Source organism: Haemaphysalis longicornis, unplaced genomic scaffold (genome assembly GCF_048455015.1).
Source record: "Haemaphysalis longicornis isolate Haplotype H1 unplaced genomic scaffold, Haemaphysalis longicornis Haplotype H1 scaffold_1, whole genome shotgun sequence".
NCBI classification, from domain to species: Eukaryota; Metazoa; Arthropoda; class Arachnida; order Ixodida; family Ixodidae; genus Haemaphysalis; species Haemaphysalis longicornis.
Genome location: NW_027526203.1, coordinates 455,383,514 through 455,404,517, shown reverse-complemented (window position 1 = coordinate 455,404,517; position 21,004 = coordinate 455,383,514). Strand labels below are relative to the sequence as shown.

The window sequence follows — 21,004 nt, the reverse complement described above, 5'->3', positions numbered from 1 at the left end:
TGTAGGTTCACTAATGGTAAACAAGGCCCTGTGATGTCATTGCAGACAACGAAAACGCATGGTTTAGCGGGAAAATAAAAATTTTAACTTAAATTAATTCATTTCTCAGTGAATAAAGCATCGTTTGCATTCGGACAAGCACTCGGGGCACTATAAAACATGAAATCTTTCGAATAATACTAACGTGTGTTTTGTCTTTATGGCTCCTTTAGGTTTGTAACGCCACACTAACTCTTTCCCCGTCGTAAGAAAGGTCCTTCATTTTTGCTACTCCAATATTTTGTGCATAGCATATACTCTGAAATAAAGCTAAATGAACAAGCTCTCAAAATATACAAAATTTGAAAAGCAGCCTCTACTTGTAATACAGCACTTGGTCAGGTGCAAAAATTTTTAAATTTTACCAAAAATTAAAAGTTGTGGAGACATGCATGCTTATGTTTCCCCTCCGTTTGCCTGTTTCAGCCCTCCCCCTCCCACTCAAAAAAGCTGGAATTGAAAAAAATGATTGGGATTCAAATAGCAAAGAGCTATGAGAAGAACTGAAGTAGCCGAGAACAACCAAAGTGTGTTCTTTAGAAACAGACTGGCATGATGAGTGCTCATTGGTGGAACACCCTCTGTTTACCAGATTTTCGTGAAGTAGACGCCCTGTAGCTGGGAGACATGGTATCGCCAACGTCGATAAAACATCTTACTGGCCATAGAATTCAACAAGCCGGCCAGAAAAGGCAATCAGACGCCAATGATCTGTTGCCAACATTTCATGGATGAAACCAGCGCGAACTTAAACAAGACTGAAGACAAGACAAGAAATCCTTTCCAACTAGCCCAGCTTGCAACCCAACATTTCAGGCTGGTTTTGTAGACTGTCAGTCACAGAACTAAAATGAGATGAATTGGCATTTTTATTAGCCCCGCTGCTGCTAGGGTCATACCAAAAAAATCATGGGATGATCTGAATAGGTCTAGGTGGGCAAGCAAGCTTCATTTGGTTCAATCTCAACACCCTTTGATGCCCAAAGCTTTAATTTTTTGCTTAAGATCACAACAATGTTATGATCTAGAAGGACTCTAGACATAACAAGTGTAAAGTCAGAAAAAAATTAGGCTCATCAAGACGGACACAATAAGGTGGTACCAGTGGCGTAAATCCAGAAAAATCACAAGGGGGGACACACATCTTGCCAAGGCGGCCATTTTGTTTTGTGCTTTATTTTCATTTATATAGAATCGTGATTTGAATTAAAATAAGAAAAACGAGCATGCTAGAAGTAGCTAAAAAATCCAGCAAGGAGCTAAAAGTAGCTAAAAATTTTCAAGTGGTTCTTTAACATATTCTGGTTGTTTAAAGTATTTATTGGCAGCTGTATTTTCTTAAAGGGACAGACAACCGATTTTTGTCGCGTATATGTTCTCTAGCTCATATGAAAGCCAGCGTTGTATATAGCCCGGTAACTGCAAGCAATTTCAAAACAAATTGGCGGAAATAATTTTAATTTATTTCGGCGAACCACAGCGGAAACAGGTTTTACCTGCTTTCAGTGATTCCGCTTGCACCTTGTGCACGTCGCCGATTGTGGAAAACGGACCTTCTTTTTATTTACCGGGAACGGGATGGTTATTTCAGCTCGTGCAGTACTTATTAGTGACAAAAACAACAGTTGTTTTAGCTTTCAAAGGTAAATGAAAGATGAATCTCAAGGGGGGGACACTTGCAAGGGGTGTCCCCCCCAGCTCGAACACAAGGGGGGTCAGGACCCCCCTGACCCCCCCATGATTTACGCCACTGGGTGGTACTGCTGAACAACTCCGGGCACTTACTGCTCCATATATCAGTTGAACAAGAATGCTACCTTGATCAGCATGGTTTATGGTCACGATAAATGTAAAGTTGGTATTGGTATCGTTTGTAATAACTAGAGACCGGATTTTAGGCAAATGCTTATTCTGTTCCTTGCGCTCCTATCGTGCCATCTTGATATATGAGCACGAATTAGAGGTTAAGAAAGGCTTTTATGGTGTTTTTATAGTGCCTATAAATTCCTATTTTCGCGTTTGTGCATAAATGACCATGAATGCCTATATTCAATATCGGTGCTTTTTTTAACACTATTTAGCCTCAAGTTTCATTTTCGGGTGCAGTTTAAGATCGTTATTCACGTTACCAGGCAGCACTGACTGTTCAAAACTCTATAGTGTTCAACCTTGTCCTCGAGCTCAACTATTTAGCCTCAAGTTTCATTTTCGGGTGCAGTTTAAGATCGTTATTCACGTTACCAGGCAGCACTGACTGTTCAAAACTCTATAGTGTTCAACCTTGTCCTCGAGCTCAACCAACTCTTGGAAAACGACTGCTAGCTTGAGTGGAATGGGACGCTCATTCTCAGTGACCAAAGGTGTAATTTTGAATTCAAAAATCTGGAGATAGTTTGCTATTGTTTCCACCATTTTTGCCGTCCGTACTGAAGTCTGACGAATCTAAGTCGCCTGATGTGTCTGTGCTGCTACTGTCATCAGAGATTACAGCTCAGATTCATCGGAATCCACCAAAATTTGCCGTTTCCATGGTGCATTGGCAAGCGGCATCGACACCGCAACCGAAACCACGTGTGCCCGACAGCAAAGGACCTTTAAAAATACCCCCTTTCCCCTTCCCTCTCACCGCAGCGGAACAGAGAAACTCGAAAGTGTAACTGATGAAATACTTCCTCTTTTACCCTTTGACTGGCGTTAGCTGTCCAGAAGCACTCCGAGAGCGCCAAAATTTGAATTTGCATTCACTGATAGCTTACTATCGATGGGAGTAGGCGCAGTCAGGAAAGTGTTGGCTCCGATGGGCTTTCCAAGATGTGATCAACGTAGGAGAGGTAGTCCTTTGCCTGCCTTCAAGTGCAAAATTCTAAGCAAAGAAAGTGCAGTTGTTCTGTTCAAACGAAAAACTGCCCTTTGTCTTCAGTGCCCCATTGTGAGCTCTCCAATTGCTGTTGCTTCTTCCACAGCCGTCCAACATCTTCTTTGCCATGGATGATGCCATCAAAGTGGGCGACTTTGGCTTGGTGACTGCCCTGACAGGGGGCTCTGTTGTGGCCACTCCTCTGGAAGAACCCTCGGGCGAGGACATTTTCTCCAGCCAGTCGGGACGCCTCACGGACCAAGTGGGAACTCAGCTCTACATGAGCCCAGAGCAGGTGGGTGGGGCCTGGCCTCTGTTCCACCAGGGCCTTCCGGGGAGTCTTTCAAACCTTCGTTGGCACACTTCTGCAGTTGGTAAAGCGTGAGGATTACAGTCTCATTGCTGTGTGCACTCAGGGGTACTTTGCTTGGTGCTGCCACCTCCTCTATGTCAGCAGGTATGAAGCATTCGTGCCAGTGTGGACCGACAACACACTTTTGCCTGCATATGAGAATGCAGTGTTTGAGCAGTCTTGCAGTGCACAACTAGTGCTTCGTTCTGCTGTGCTTTATGGCATGACACGCCACGGTATGTCAGCAGCTAGGGCTTCATGATACTGAGCTCAAGAGTGCGGATTTTATTCTTAGCTGTGGGGGTCATTCTATCACATGGAGCCAACAAAGCAAAACTCCCTCATGTGTCCAAGTTCAAGTTTTAGTTTGGTTCATTCAAAAGGTTGCCTCGTTGGAATAACATTCAAACCACATTTTATGCAAACTATATAAAGCCAGCAATGCTTTATTTCCTAAAACCTAGTATGCCAGAGCCTCATATATAATGACAGCTAAAAGTATTTCCTTGGGCTTGGATTTCACCCAATTTTTAAACTGAGTGCAGTACTCAAAACATGAAAATGACACAAGTTGCACACACGTGTGACTGATGTACATACAGAGAATAATCATGTGACCCAACTCACCAGCTACTTTCCTGCAGTAAAGTTATGACACAGTACAGTCCGCTTGTGTGAGCGGGTGAGGACAACAAAATCGGACGCAAAATAACAGGGATTATGAGCTTGCCAAGCAAGCTGTGTGCACTTGGAATTTAGTGCATATATTCTTCTTATAGCAATGAGAATTGGTGGGTGGGTAAATAATAGAATTTGTGAACAAACACGTAAATGTACACGCACCGCACACGAAACTACCACTAGACGACTCTACGAAACACCGCCGCCTGCACACGATCTGTGGGTGCGGTGGGCACGTCTCACTTGTCAGCAGCCAATAGGAATGAGTGACACCGTTACTTATGCAAGCCTGTTTGTGACGTCTTGCCCAATTTTCACGAAACTTTGCACGAAACTCCCAGCTGTGAACCATAACAAGACATAGCGTGTACAGGTCCCATCAGAAACAAACTGAGCATAGAAGCAGTGGCCAGTATAGGTTAGGCCCCTAGAACTGCTTTTTGGGGTGTTAGGCGGAGAGGCATCAGTAATCAAGCGCGTTGGCAATGCCTCATGTTGTTTCTGTTGAAGTGCAGCATTTAGATGCTGCATGGAATCCTCATACTAGCTGCACATTCTAAATACCTCTCTCTAATACAGTTAAACCTCGATATAACGAAGTCGTACTTGTGGGCGGAAATTTCGTTAAATCGAGGTTTCAATTTTACAGTTCATTTAACCAGTTATTGAGGTTTCAAAGCCTTGCCCATCGCCCAGAGACAACTGCTATGTAGTTACTTCTCCACTTAAAGCGAAATTTGTACTAAAACTGGCCGCGAAAATTGTGTGAATTGAGAGTTTCAACACTTAGGCTATGTAATTCGGATTGCCGACGGTCGTTCATGTGTCGTCGTTAAACCGGTGCTTTTTCCGCAACGCCTCATTAAATGTGATAGCAGACTAGGTTTCCACTTCTTATTTTTTTCAGTTCAGTCAATACTAAACGCCGATGTTTGTCAATTGAACCCGCGTCTATGCCCCGTGAACTTCACCCGGCGAGGTGCTGGTTCGAAGTTACGCCTCTTTTTGTCCTTTCAGTGGTAGGCTTAAGCGCGGCGTTGAGGGGTGCGGCGGGCCAACAGCGAAAGGGTGCTATGAAACTTTCTAAAGACTTTTTTCATGTACAAAAGCTCTGCAGTATGGGCACGGCATGCAACCACGACACTGCAGGTAGCCGTGATTGTGAGTAGAGCAGAGTACATGCGGTCGGACTGTGTGTAGCAGCGCTTGCGTGCTCCCGCTAAAGCGGAAAGCTTACATTAAGTATCTTCCGGCAAAATTCGATTAAGCAATTACTTTTATGCCCGCTGAGCCCTAAAGAAACCGATTTTTCCGCACCGCAGCTGTCTAATGAACACGGGTGAAACGAAGACGACCACGTTCTAAGAGAGCAATTTATTGCCACCAGCACTTGATGTTTAAGCCGTAGTGAAGAAGTCCGTAAGCAGTGCTTAGCGTTTCTTGACCTCGTATGCTGACAGCGCTAACAAGGCTTGCTCTTACACATTCGCGTGCGCCTGCGTGCCTCCACAGAACGTCGATGGCATCCACCACTTCGTTGGCCGTCGGTCTACCGTCGGTTTCACCGACATTTCCTCAGGCTCTTGTTCGGAACACTTTTCTTTCCCTTGGAGTGCTCACGCTGCTTACAAGACTCACCTAATGATGCACGAACAAAATATTAATGTGGTTATCAGTGAGCACAACCGAGAGCAGCAGCAGCGTGAGGAAGGACGCGTAGAAAAAAAGCTTGAAGTAGGCTTCGGCAGCTTAAGCATAGAGGGCGCTGGCGTAGGCAACGACGGAGACGTCAAAATGGTGGCCGCACTATTCAACCGTCTATGACCACTAGCGGTTTGAGCAGCTTCATTCATCGCTTTGAATTGTTGTCAACCGCAGATTTCACCGCTTTTCTTTCATTTTAGCTGTTTAAGAGTTAGTGCGAGTACTGAATGTTTTCAATGTAGGCTCTGAGAGGCAAAATAAAACGTGCCTCGACCGGAATTTCGTTCTTCCTTTCTTGCTGTGACTTCGTTAAATCGGAAGTGCCACACGAAATTACTTTGTAAAATCGAGATAAAAATACATAAATTTAGCAAAATTTCTATAGAAAACTTTGAAAAATTAGTTATATCGCGAATTTCGTTAAATCGAGGTTCATTATATCGAGGTTCAACTGTACATCATTGCCGATGTCGCATAACAGGCCATGTAGCAGGAAGATTAAAATTTTGGCTTTAATTTCAGCTTCCCAGCGAATAAAGCATCATTTGCCTCCAGACAAGCGCTGATGGTACTATAAAACATCAAAATGTTTGAATAAAACATGGTTGTGTGTTATGTTCATGGCCCCATTAAAGATCTCAACATGGCCTGAATTCATCCGTACCCCTTCACTACGGAGCCCTGTAGTGGGAGAAATAATTTTAACTGAAGTCCTATAGTTAAAGGAGCCATGAAGAGAAAACACAAGTTCGGTTAATTCGAAAGATTGCCTCGTTAGAACCATAACGACACCACTTATAATGCAAACTTCGCTCAAATAAGCTACATAATTAGGAAAAAAGGAAATGACCATGCGACCCACCAGCTCATTTTCCGCAACAGAACCTATGATGTCACTTGAGAATGCTCTGCGATTGGCGGAGGCCGGCAAAAGCAAATGCATGTTAGGCAGGGCTTACAGTTTGCATAGCGAGCTAAATGCCCGTGAAACATACTGTTATGACAAAGAACGGTGGAGTAAACGGTTGAAGTTCCGAACGAACACGCAAGCGTGTATGCCAATGCGTACAAAACTACCGGCAGCCGAACTCGACATCTCGCCGTCGCCACCGTCGCACAGACGAATTTTCGGGTACAAAGCTCTTCGGGGCCAACGAACCTTCCCAGCACGCACAGCCGCGACCTTGCTTGGTATCGTAATCCTTTCACAGGAGGTTGGCCGTCATATCGCCAACCAGCAAAGGTAAAAATAGAAACAAGGGGAGTAAGGAACACAGAACAGCAACGAGATAGTGCCACTCGTCGCACAGGTTTCGGTATGGAGGTCGTGTTGGCTTGCTGGTGTCGTTATGAGCTCGTTTACAGTTTACAACCACTGAAAACTTCAGTTTGTTCGAGTACTTTACAATGAAATTTCGTTGCTGTGTTTTGAAAGGTCCATGTAGTACGGGCAAATCGTCGAGGGAGTGTGACATCCCCGCCGGTGAGATCTCCTTTCATGTGCTGCCCAACGACGAACCTCGGCGAAGCAAGTGGCTACGTTTTGTGAACTTTGCAAACGGAGGAGAAAGAGAGCTAAAGGAAGTACGAGTGTGCTCGCTTCATTTCCGAGGAAGTGATTACGGCAGGGACCCGGACATGCTGGCGCTCGTCGCCGACTTCGTCAAAAGCGCTCTGACCTTGGCGAAAAAAATTGCCGTACACCCTGCGCATTGACACTCGAATCTTTCTGGTCGGAGCAGAGAGCTCGAGCGAACGGCTTTCCATACACGATACCGGCCAACTGGCATAAGCGATACTGCTACTGAAATTGAAAATACGGCACATACGTACCAGTCTATATTCGTCCGTCGCGACGGGGCTGACGAGGCAGCGGTGCCGACGGCTGGGCGTTCGTCTGTTGTGGCTATCGCGGAATGGTCGCTTTCCCGTCCACCGCGTATCCCACAACTCTTGCCGCTAATGCACTTAGAAGCATTGAGCGTTCAAGTGGTGTGAGGTTGTTAAATGCAAGCCCGAGCTCCTCGGCGAGAGTTTTGTTGTCTGGATCAGGCGATTCCATGACTAGGGCTGCGGGTGCACTAGGTTTTACTAGTATTTTTAAAATGGCCGCCGTCTCGGTCGACTCCCGCCTGTGGGTGCTATATGGAGTCGACATCCTAAGTATCTATTTCATGGACCGGCTCGTATGACGCCATTGTTCACGTGACGAAATGTGCAATTTTAGCGGGAGATTTAAAATTTTGGCTGAAATTGCCTTATTTCTCAGTGAATAAAGCATCATTTGCTTGCGGGAAAGCGCTTGGGGTACTACGAAACACCTAATCTTTCGAATAAAACAAAGTTTTGTTTTCTCTTCATGGCTGCTTTAAGTAATAATTCAAGCTTTTATCATGCATTTTTGGCCTCAAGTTCAAATTTCAAAATTAGAGCCAGTCTTTGTTCATGAGTTATCTACTTTTTAAAAGCTCTGAAACTTGTATGTATGTCAGTCATGTGCGTGCGACTTGTGTCATTCTTGTGCTTTGAATACTGCGCTCAGTTCAAAAATTGGGTAAAACCCAAGCCCAAGAAAATATTTTTTGCTGTCATTATATATTGAGGCTCTTGCATTTTAGGCTTTAGGATATAAAGCATTGCTAGCTTTGTGTCGGATATTCCCAGTTACCTCAAGCCCTGTTTACCTCAAAATATGTATCATGTCCCCCTTTGCCCTCTGTTTATTATCTGTGCAAAATTTTCTTGTAGCAGCTTTATGCAACTGTAGTAATTTCTCGGTCTTCTGCTGTGATGCCAGCATAATTTGGAATGACTCAAAAAAGGATCAGCCACCACTTTGATCTCAAGAGTCTGTGCAAAGATGATGTGCTGTTCTTGGTAGTGGTGAGACATTAGAGAGACCTGCGGAGGTCCTGCTGAAGAGTTGACATGTGGCCAAATGTGGCCTAGAGGCAAAGGTCAGGGGCTGCAGTTGTAGTTCCAAGGTCTGTGGTATACCCTGATCCTTGTGGTTTCTGTTTGTAATTTCCAAGCTTTTATCCAGCTGTTATGGCGGGTAGCATTCATTTCACAGTAAAGACACTAAGCGCACCGTATGACATATTACTACATGACCTTGCACATCGAGAATGAAGAAAAAAAACTTTGCTAATTCTTCAAAGACAGTCAAATCAGCTGTTGCCTGCCACTTTTGCCTTTGACTTCCCGACTGGCAGATGGCTGGCTTTACAGTAAAATTTAGACATTTCAAATTTTGCAAGTTTTAATGATAGCTAGGTTTTATTGACACTTCTAATTAGGACTGTTTTGCAGATTGATGGTCTCAAGTACAACCAGTCTGTGGACATCTTTTCCCTTGGACTCATCTTTTTTGAGCTCTTGTGGCCTTTTTCTACTCAGATGGAGAGGATACAGGTAAGCTTGTTTGGACTGGCTCGTGGAAGACGATGCCATAAACAAGGGTGCGCGAATAGATTTCGAATCAAATAATGATTTTGTTGAGCTAGTTCCAAATTGAAGCAAATATTGTGTTCTTTCCTGTGTGAAAATGACAACCTATAATTTCTCAGGTAAGCTTCAGTAACTAGCCCACAAAAAAAGAAGGCTTCTTTAAAAACACTTGTAAAATTTCTATGCGTTATTAAAACAAACAAAGCGAACTATGCTGCTGCTTTTAGCTTCATTGCCATTTGATTTTATGTGGGAGCAACTTTGTGATGTGGTGACCTTTCAGAATTAATGAAACCATAGCATAACTATTCCGACAGAAGTTGTTTTCAAGATTCCTTCAAAAAAACCTCACGAAGTTATTTTTTTTTTTTTTCTTTTTTTCCCCCTCTTCTCCCGAGTACTTTTCGGGTACTGTAAGTCATGCAGAGATATACGTAAGAAGAATGAACAACGTAGGTGTAGAAATAGTAAAATCATGCAATTTTTAGCCAAAAATACAAGCGAATGGAACAGTTCTCCCCTGTCGGAAGATTGAATAGGCACTGCACACTTTCCCACTCGCCCTGATGACGTGATATGAGGACCGTGAGGGATGAAAAATGTGGGTTTCCGAAAGTTCTAAATCCTCAGTGGCTTGACAGTGTCGTTGCCAGGATTACACTATCACGACTCATGAGCATGTAAAAAATGTATAACACACATCCGCTGGTGAAGAATACGAGCACTAAAAGGAATGCTCAGTGCAATGCATCGTAATACACCCAAGTGGAAAGAAGCAGGCAGAGTACCAGTGCTTGAAGCGGAGCAGTAGTGTCTGCCCTCTGTTACTGTTTCTGCTCAGCTATTTTCTCTTTTGATCATATAGTAAAGTTATACATACTTTACTATGTGCTATAAGGAAAAAAAAGCAAATAAAGCATTATTTAGGCTCGTTTCTTCAACACAATGGCATTACCAAAATGTTGCAAGTCCTGTCAATCGTGGAAGCTGTGTTGCCATGTCCGGTAGCCTCGGGTGTAACGCAGCCAGTGCCGCATTTGTTTGTGCCTACTTCCGGCTTTGAAGATTGAGTAACTCTCTTATTAATGTGCCGACCTTGGTCATTCTTTTTGCGTCTGTCTGTGCGTGACACGTGCAACAGACGTAGTGCATAAAAGGAAAGTGTTGCTGGGGTCCTTTGAAAGGCGCGTGAGTCTTGGGGAAGAAAGTTATAATAATCAACCTATTGTCATAAAAATTTATAGGCACGTGTATTACAGTGTGCTGATCACATACAAAATAAATTTTTGCATAGAACAAATAGGTTTGGTTGTGTGCATGTATTGATCTTAGTTTTGTTAAATTTTAGGGAACTGCAAGATTGGTGTTTACAATATTTATGCAGCCATTATCCACACAAACGAAAAAGCACAATTAGGGTTGTTTCACACCTTTCGCTCTCCTACTTCATTAGTTATGCGACTGTAAAGTTAATGGTTGAAGAAAAAGGTATAAATTTAAATTTGTTTTCTAGTGATGAACTTGCTTTTTCAATGGTGACTTGACTGTAGGTATACAAAGAGTAGCCTTTTCTTTCTTTTCTATTGTGTTTTCTTCTTCTTTTTTTTTTTTTTTTTTTTTTTTTTTGTTGCTTTTATTTAATGCAGTTCAGTATGCACCTCCTCAGTGCCTATATCTGGGGTTGAGTTTCTGAAGAAGAAAAAAAAAATTCTGTCAATATTTCTGTTCACTTATCTTTCATTGGTGGCAGGATTGTTAGTGGAGATTCATCCTGCGTTGTGAGACCCCCTGGAAGGCTCAGTCGTACTTGCACCTGTAGAACGTGAATCTAGCAAAAAGATGCGAAGCCTTATTCTGGAACCTCATCTCGGTTGTGGATAATGGCTGATGGTGGTCACTGATTTCATGCGTGTACTTACGCAGGTCCTAATGAATGCAAAAAGGCTCAAGTTTCCACCTAACTTCGTGACAACCTATGCAACTGAGGTAAGTACAGCTTCTGAAATCTAAGGTTTGACGAAATCTTGTCTGGTTGGGTGGAAGTTTGGTCAGGTTCAGGAGTGCAGTTTTTTCTTCACTTTTTAACTTTTTACTGCGAGCTTGTTTCTTTATCATGGGACCTTTGTTTCAAATGGACTATAGTAATTTCGTGTCCAAATGAATGTAATCACGGTGATGTTTTAAGTAAAGAAAAAAAGGTAGCTAGGGTAAACATGATGTTTTGAGGATTCAAAGCTAGGACTGTCAAAATATAGTGTCACGTGGTGTGGCAATTTGCCTTATTTTTCTCTTTATTAAAGCGCCTGTACTGTTTGCATGAAATGGCTCTGTAGCTGTAGTGTCAAGATTTGCTCATAAATGCCTGTGGCAGAGTGCAGTCCAGCGTGCTTATGATGTTGAGCCTTGGCAACTTTTGCAACCAGTCCGGTGAAGTTTTGAACGTCCCAATTTCACAAATGATGTGTTGCAAAGGAAGAACTTATCAGTAAATTTTGCACGATAAGGTCATAGTTCTGATCTTTTACTGAATTTTATACGGATGGATCACAGAGGAGAAGATGTGACATGTGATATGCAACAGCTGAAGCATCAGTTAGGCTAAATGAAGTTGCAAGTCTGTCCACAGATGAACTGTATGGGTTGTTGCAAGCATTATCCTTTACTGTTTTACACAATATCACCTGTCATTTTTACCGGTTCACTTAGTGCTCTGAAAGCCTTGAGTTTGGGTCAGGGCACAAGAGAAAGATCAGCTTATTTCAAGCTGAACTCTGCTGGATCTGAAGCCGCACAGGAATCGTGGGAAACAAAAAAGCTGGACCTTGCTTCAGGAACAACTAATCTTGACATTGACAAAGCTCGAATAGTTTGCCAAGGGCATTAGATACAGGCTCGAGCGTAAAACTTTGTCATCATTAAGGCAGAAAGCCTGGACAGTAAAAATAAGCCTCATTTCATCGTGGTAGGGTGCAGGCATCAACAAGGGTTCTGGGAGGTTCTACTGGCAAGACTGACACACAGTTTTCTTTTGGCAGGCGAAGCTCCTCTCACTCTGCCCTTTCGGTTGGAAGCTATTGAATAGTATGCTACACTTTATATCATATCAACAGCATAAGCAAAAGAAAAAATAATATTGAAAGTCTGCTGGCATTTGCACCAGCTTTGGATATTTTAGCCATCAGAAATGCAGTTAAAACCAGATCTAACAAAGCTACCGGGAACCGCAAATTTTTCTTTAAATCAGCTTCGTAAAAATCAGGGCTTTCATTTTACATGCAGTTGATTCTGTAAATTTGATGTCCAAAGTGGCGGCCACAGAGCTTGCCTGCTGATAATTTACAAACCGTTAGTCTGTGGTGTGAAAAAAAAGCGCTAGGGGTTCTGGAAAAAATGACTTTATTTCCCGGCAACAAACGTGATTTTTGGCTGCGTGTGCTTCATTAGCACTGGCCGATCAGACTTCTCGAAGCACTCAAGCGCGTACGTTCAACGCGTCCTCGGTTCCTCCGTGAGCCCCAGCAAAGAAACTGATCACCTGGCGTGGAGGGGGCACAGGAGTTTCAGCAGTTTCTGAGTCGTCAGCATCCTCTGCCACCTCTTGTGCACTGGAAACTAACTGCATAGTTTCTTCATCTTTCAAAACCTCTGTAATAACGAAACTACATGCTTTGTTTATTTATTTATTTATTTATTTTCTAACTTTGCGCAATAATCGTCGTGGCATTCTGATGAAACACATTCGAAATTGGTCTTTTTTTAATGTGTCTGTTTCTGGAAATTCTTCGTTAAATTGGGAGTGACGGTGAATCTATTTTGTTAGTTCGAGTTCATAAAAGCAGTGAGCCGTATAGGCACCTCCGGGGGAATTCAAACTTGTTTGTTAGATTGGGAAATTCGTGAGATCAGGTTTCGTTAGATCGAGTTTTGACTGTATTAGAACTTTCCTGCTTTTACAGTTCCTAAACAACGATTTATCACCTATCGAAACAGTTTATATCCATCACCTGCTAATAATGTTGTAAATGACAATGTTTTCGCACGTAATAGTCAGCCGTGGCAGTTCCCAAAAATGAAACTCTACAAGTAAACAGTGTTGAAATGGCGATAAAATATCAATTTTGTAACTAGGTTATGTAGAGTGAACAAAGGCATGCTTGAAAGCATTTCATGGAGAAGGTGCAGTTTTCACTGGTAATACTTTCTTCACGTAGTACTTTTCCCATAATTCTAACGGTATCTTCAATCGAGCCGTGTTCATGCTGCTGGTACCAGGTGAACCTGGCTGTGAAAGGATTCAGAAGAATGACAAGCTTGTCATAGTTAGTACATCTACGATTCCCAGAAAAAGTTTTTTAAGAAGGTGTTCACACTGCAGGAGTAGCAAAGACAAAGTTCCGACCAACTGCTTGAACTTACGTGCACAAATTATAATTGGAACGCTTTTTGTACGTTTTCATTAGGCATGATGAAATGCTGTAGTGAAGGAATCTATCTCCAAATTGTTGTGCCTGCCTTCTAGAGGAGACATTTGCAGTGGAAATGTCAAAACAAAATTCATACACGAAGGGTTACAAAAATGGAATCATGCCACCCATGCCACGAGACCGCTGTCGGTTTCATACACATGCCTTAATTACACTAACTTTTGGGCACCTGTATATAGGTGAGGTCTTCAGATGAGAGAGCCGCTGCCCCCACATGAAATTGCCCATAAAGCTAGGAGCAAAAAAAAAGCGTCTTTATGTTAGCTGCTGCGTGGGTTTTATGCCAGTGAAATTTTTTTACAAGACTGAGCCTACTTTCCTTTTTTTTTTGTGCTGGCTTCTGAAACACACCCGAGAGGTTTAGGATTTTAGTTTTCATTTTGGCAACTTAAACAAAATCATTATTTGCTTTCTATTTACTTCAAAAATAGAAATCTGTAGTTGCATATGCCTGATCAATAGTACTTCCGTTTCATCAGCAGTGGCAGTACGGTAAACCCTTGAGTAAGAAGCTTTGATATGAGGATTTGTTTCAAGTAGCAGTGTAAGGTATGTGTTTGATTTAGTATGTTGCACACCAAGTATTCGAAGGTTGTGTGAGCTGACGTTGCCGAGTAATCTTGGGTGCCTTCAGTAACAAATTGGCAGATTGGTATGAAGATGGGCTCTGCTCCCTTTCAATGTACTGTGGCATGTCACTTTTATATGACGTCACTTTTATAGGTTTTATAGGTGACTGTTTTGTGCCTAACCAAACCTAACCCAACCCAACCTAACCTAACCTAACCTAACCTCTGTGAAAATGAATCACTTCTCACAGCGTTGCAATGCTTAACCTAGGTATTGCATTGTTGATGCGTGCTGTTAAAGTAACTAAAGGACGTTTGTTTGACGCGTGTACCTCTCTCTGCTAATGGTGTGGCTCCTCGTCTGTTGTGCAGTGCAAGCTCATCAAGCAGCTGCTCAGCCATGAGAGTGACAAGCGGCCGTCCGCCCGAGACATCCGGCAGCACGCGCTCTTCCGGCCCTTCCAGCCGAGGGACGAAATTGCGCACTTGGCCAGGCTACGGCGCCGCCACCTCTCCCATCGCCAGTCATCATCCCTCTCCGACTGAAGGCCGGTCACGCATCAGCGAGACATTCCTGGACGGGACAGTACCTCGCCGCTTTTCACTCATCAGCCATCAAAATTCTTTTCTTTGCTTTCGCCTGCAGGGTTTCTCATGGGCCACAGTGACAGCACGCCATGGGTTGTGGACATTCGTACATTTTAACCCTTGAAGACACCACCGTGAGATTTGGAAAAGACGCTGTTCTAAGCATAGGTCTTCTTCTTTTCTTTTTGTGTAATGACAGTGTCCAGTTCTTGTCACTAGTGCAGCTTGAGGTGGGGACCAAGCTAAAATCATCCTTGGCAGCCTTGTATGTGATATTAAAGTACCGGGCCATTGTGAAGGTCTGGTAATTGGCTGCAGCATTTATGGCACAACAGTTTTCTGGTAATGTAACTGGTTCAGAGTTGAAAACGAAAGTATTAACAAGCTTTTAGAAGTTTTGCAAGCGCACACGTCTTCATGTAAATATTTTTTTCCCCCCCATCCAGCCAAGCTGGCTGTGCTTTGGCTTCGTATTTATAGTTTGTACAGGTGTGTACATATGTAAATAAAAATGTGGTAGTATACCGTATCCACAGTGTGTGTGTGTGTGTATGCTTTCCTTGTTAAGACGACACTGATTCACATTGTTGCAGCCTTAAACCATGAAACAAGGCAACCAACAAGACTGAGATGTCACTTTAACTCTCTGCCTTTTCTGTCATTTTCCTGTTCCTCCAAAGCAGGGCCAGAAAGCCTTTTGAATTCATCCATAACGTGAGAATGTAGTTAGTTATGTGGTTGCATAATCATTTTATTATTTTACAGTAAACACAGTCTATGTGAAGCGGGTGTCCTGGACAGAGAAATGCATAAGAAAAATGAGCTTTATGGCAAAGCCTGCAATGTCTGCTGATGGAAATGATATAACCTACATGTTCCTGTTCCTGCATTCGTAACTGACATGACCATGTCGGTCACACAACCCCTTGGAATTGTGGAAGAGACCAATATGGCAAAGTTTACTTCAAAGCAAAGTCAGCAATGTTCTCAGATGCAGGTGGTCATGTAACTTAAATGCCGACATGTACCTGTCTGTCACGTGGCACATTGCATTAGGTCAAAATAGTCACCACAGGAATGCTGTATAGTCACTACCTCAAAAAAAATCCTGTGATGGGCAAGACTCGTGAGAGGGATGTTTAATTGCAGATGTGATTGCAAGTAAGCCTATATTGATTTCTGCAATCTTGAGAGGTCGGGAAACGGTGGGCCAGCCGCTCTGGTGCCAAATGTGCCAACGGCCACATGAACAGAGGGACGGGACGGGACATGGAAGCTTCCAGCCATTCAAACTCAAAAAGGCCTTCCCCTTTCCTGTCGGCAACATGTAAATTAGTCTTGGAACAAAACCAACAAGTCGGCGCAAATTAAGCCAAACTAATGACAAGACATAAAAAGTTGATAGAAGATTCATTGGTGGATCTTTCAGACTGGGCGGGCATCTTCTCACAAACTTGATGCTCGGCCCGATGTGCACGCCAAGTCCACTACACAGCGTTTCCCGCACGTCCCTTTCATTGCCATCGTTCCCATTCCTTCCTCTTTCGCCGCACGCACTGGCTGCAGACTCTATTCTTCAATGCTTACAAGCGGTGGTGGGAGTCGCAAGACCCATCAAGGCAGAGGCAGCTGCCGAGCTATGCTTGAACTTGTCATCTGAACGGCACCGTTGCCAGCATTGCAAGGGCAGCTTTTTAACGCACTCGCTCCACTCTGTCCTGTGTCCTTCCACTGCTCAATCAGTTGACAGAGTGACGCACCATTTTGTCGACATGTCCCATCTATTGCTCAGACGATACAAAGTTGGTGTTTGTTAGGGCTAGTGATGCCTTTTGTCCCCTTCCATCCGTTTACCTCCAGTGGAGGATGGAGGCTAAGGGGACGAAAGGTATGTATAAATGGAGGTGATTGCACACAGCAGGACCAATCCTTTGACTGGGTCGGGGGACACAGGCTATAGGTGGTTACAAATATTGCCCTTTGGTGCTTTTGAAGCCAATATTGAGGTTGGCCTCTTGCTTGGACAGAAGAAAGTTACAGTTCATGCGTTCTAGTTACGAGCTAGCAGGAGCTTTGTGTGAGCAAAAAACAAACACTCAAATTTGGAGTTTGTGCAGCTATGAATTTCAGGCTAGTAATTTAGTTATGATCATAACAGGACAGATTTAAAATTCGGGTGTGAACTTTTGATTTATTATTTTGTGGAAATAGGAAGTACTTTTTCTGGCTATTATTTAGAAATTAGGTTCTAGACTTCTTTTCTTGCGAATGTTTTCTTTTGCATTTAAGTCTACGAAAGAATAAGTTTACATCATAGGTCAAGAATCCAGCATCCCTGGCACCCAGACGGCCCACAAAATAACCGATGGTTTAAAGCAGTTCTCAAATGAGGGTACGCGGACCCCTAGGGGTCTTTGAGGGCATATCAGAAGTCCGTGCAAACCTCCCACACTTCTTTCTCTTTGTGCAAATCCTTGCCAGCAGCGTAAAAGGGGGTTTTTCTGCACGACATGCTCGTTTAACTTGGTGTAGCACGTGTTTGCGTGAGCTGCGTGAAGAAGCGAGACGCACAAGAGGCTACCTATGAGAGTTTGTTCTAAGTTTAGCTGCAAGGGCAAGCTTTTTGGCAATATGGCACGCATCAGAATAAGAGTAAGGCGCAAAATATGTGCATTGAATAAGTGCACAAACGACTTTAGTTGCAAGTACAAATTGTTGGGAATTATGACACAGATCAACTTAGCTTATCGTTGGGTCACCTATCACTTTTGTAAGCCCAAAAGGGGTCCCCAGGACACTCATTAATCAGAGCCACTGGTTTAAAGAGTGAAAAAACAGCTGCCAAACAATGCTCGGGTTAGTGCCAAACTTCTCTGGCAAGCTCCTGTAGTACAACGTTTAGTAACCAAGCTGAAAAAGAACGTTGAGAAAATGCAAGTCTGGGTGAAATTCAAACCAAAGGCTTCTGGGAAGCAAGACGCATCCCCAACACCACCGCAGCTTGGTGACTAGCTGACTGAACGCGGACCGAGCGAATGCATTGTGGCCTTCAAATTTACTTGTTGCTTGGCAATGCAAACACACAGGTATGTGCCAGTTATACTGACAACAGAGAAGAAAAAGACGCTAAAAAATGAATGCGTTGCGGCTTTCTAGAAACGCGTCATTGATGTGCCAAGGCCCATGTGAGTAATTTGATCATGCTAATTACAAAGGTAGCAACTAAGGGAGAAGCCAAGTTCATTTCCGCAAAATTCATCTGTCCTTGGTGATGCGAATGTAGTGAGTGCCGAGTGATAGAAACAGAAAGAACAAAAATGCAAAGGTAAAAAAGGATGATGACAACGAAAGGTACATTTCAGCTATTCGCCTCCAATGCTTTCTCAATTACATATATATGATAAGTACTTAGGCGTTCCGAAAATATTTTTGGTCGTTACATGCCAAATCTTTTTATCGTGTTCATACAGAAACTGTAAGAACAAATACAAAATATTTCCAAAATAAAACGAAGTGCACACTCACAAGGAACATGCAGTGGCTGTGTCTGATGTGGGATACCACGGTACAGTTAAACCTCGATGTAACGAACTTCAATGTAACGAAACCCTCGATGTAACGAACCACGGAATTTTTCGTAACTTCAAATGTATGCACACCATGTATTTTCACCCTCTGTGTAACGAAGTCCCGTTTCCCGGAATTTCAATGTAACGAAGTTTCATGGAGAACTGGGCACGAAATTTATGTTGTAGAGGTATATTTTGGGAGACGCAAGCGCCGAAATGGGGTCTCAATTTAACGCGAACGGCAACACGGGTCGCCCATTGCCGCGGATGCAGCGAGACACGGGTCTGTGAGCGAGCCCCTTGCCTACAAACTGCGTGCCGTGCATACACGGCTGGCGCACTGTTTCTGTTTCTGTCGGAGCTTAATCGTACTACGGGCATCAGCGTGAACCGCACGGAGCGTTTTCTCCCCGCAAAAACTCAGAACGCGCCCCGCAAGCCACATGCGCGCTGACGCAGCCGCGGAGACCACCCGCGCTATGTTGGTAGATCCATCGACCGCTTCCAAACGCTCGCTGAAACGCAACTCGAGGGGAAAATGAGAGGGGCACGCGAGATAAAAACAGCGGATAATGTTGGCGAAATTTTCACAGTAAAACGTCATGTGCGCCGCTTACGAAAGCGCCCATCAAACATCCTCCGCGGTGGTAAGCCTAATCGCCTCTTGCGGGGCCGCCGCCGCCGCATGCCGCCGTTTTGCCCTTCGTTCGAGTTCGCTCATGCTTGTTGGGTTTCATCGTTCCAGCAAGCATTTGTGAATCTTTATGGGCCTTGTGCGCGCTTTTTTTTCATACCCGCGTCCGCGATTGCGCGCCGGCGGCGGCTTCTGCGCCAGGAAGCGACTTTTTGCCAATGGGGAGGCGCGCTCCCTATGGCGGGAGCTTCGAAGCGCTCGGGCATGCCGAGGATATTTGATGGGCGCCTTCGTAAGCGGCGCGTTTGACGCTTTACAGTGAAAATTTCGCCCACGTTACCCGCTTTTTTTCTCGCATGCCCCTCTCGTTTGCCTCTCGAGTTGCGTTTCAGCGAGCGGAAGCGGTCGCTGGAGCTACTCACATCGCGCGGGTTGACTCCGCGGCTGCGTCAGCGCGCCTGTGGCTTGCGGGGCGCGCTTTTGCGGGGAGAAAACGCTCCATGCGGTTCACTCTCATGCCCGCGTAGACAATTAAGCTCTGATAAAACAGAAAGAGTGCGCCAGCCGTGTATGCGCGCCACGTTTTTTTTTTTTTTTTCGGAAATGTTTCACGGGATGAACACTTCATTAAAACCGCGAATTTCAATGTAGCGAAATTTCAATGTAACGAAGTAAATTACGAATTTTACCGACTTCGTTACATCGAGGTTTAACTGTATGTAGAATTGTTGTTGCTGGATTTCAAATCTGACAACGCAAGTGATTGTGTGTTCGTGTCTAAAATTTCCCACAGATGAATGATTTAAGCACCCACATAGGCTTAAACAGGAAATTGGATGGTGCTTCGATTATCTCTATGTGGAGTGTGAAGGAAGTACAAGCGCATGCTGATGAAGCAAGCAGTATAATACTATTCACTCTAGTGAATGAATTAATGACAGAACCACACAATAGCTCTGTGGCAAATGCCAACAGGCATGCAATTTATTGGTGTGCTCTACGGCGTCGCAAGACGACAAAGCCGAGCAAAACACAAATGTATTTTTCAAGGTCTGTTGACCGTAAATGCAGACCTGTTTCAGTTGCAACTGAATTTCTAAAAACGTCTTCGAAGTGCTGTCAGCGGCCTTTATTCGTTTTAACCGACAAGTCCAAACCATATTTAAAATCAATGCATAAACTGCAAACGTTTCCAAGAATGCACCCAGAACAATGCCACTTCAGGGTGAAACTACCTTGCCGAATTTACAACAGTGCAGGCTTCCCCTTACAAGCTGCATAGGACAGGCAAGTCAGGAGGAATGCAACACCTTTGCATAAAAAAAGAAAAAAGTAGTAGTTTTGAATTCATATTACCATAAGTTTATCTCAGTACTGTTCCGGCAACCCTTTATACTTTGGAATGATACCTGTGCAAAGACAGGCAAAACTCGTAGAGCGTACACAAAAATAGCGCAACAGCTAGAGACTAATGCTCTTCTATGCGATTCACTAAAAAGTGGCAGAAAGAGTATTTCGCGTGCCAATTGCATTGGGCACATAAAAAGAGAAACCGCCACCTTACAGATGTGCTTTTGGCATACATGAAGTTGATCTGGAATTGGCAAGATGCAAGCACAGACATGCATTCCCACTTCTCTGTGTATTCTTGATGGGTATTCCAGTTGCCCCAGTGGCCGCATTCCTTGCACGCACAGTGCAGGAATCGAGAAAGGCAAATGGCATGGACACCACACATTTCGGTGTGGACGTGGTGAAATGCAGTACTTGGAATTGGCAGCACTTCTGCATTAGGAAGGACCGCTGGGTTTCCCATAGAATTGTAGTCAACTGCACTGATAACAAAGACACGAGGTATTTGTTCACCAAGAGCCACCGAATGCAATAAGTGGGCCTTTCTTGCCCCGATACATGCTGCAGCGCAGGCGGGGCAGTTATCAGTGAGCTCCACATTGGAATGCAATGGCTCTACATTGTTTGCGTGGCTTGAAACTGTCATTTATACCAGCATCGTTGCTGCAACAAAACTGTCGCACCAGGTTTAACGAAGCGAAAATTCGGGTAAATGCAAGAGTTT

At 43.9% G+C, this 21,004-nt stretch overlaps 1 protein-coding gene across 2 annotated transcripts in view; it reads left to right on the top strand.

Moving 5' to 3' along the window:
• The window catches only part of LOC144156069 (eukaryotic translation initiation factor 2-alpha kinase 3-like), a 50,004-nt gene extending 34,751 nt beyond the window's left edge, over window positions 1-15,253 (top strand). For both annotated transcript variants that reach the window (XM_077687857.1, XM_077687856.1), the window contains 4 exons: window positions 3,003-3,191; window positions 8,946-9,047; window positions 11,007-11,069; window positions 14,509-15,253. In XM_077687857.1, coding sequence (XP_077543983.1) covers window positions 3,003-3,191; window positions 8,946-9,047; window positions 11,007-11,069; window positions 14,509-14,682 — 528 coding nt within the window. In that variant the 3' untranslated portion in view covers window positions 14,683-15,253. The remainder of the gene's footprint in view (window positions 1-3,002; window positions 3,192-8,945; window positions 9,048-11,006; window positions 11,070-14,508) is intronic.
• Window positions 15,254-21,004: the final 5,751 nt, after the last annotated feature.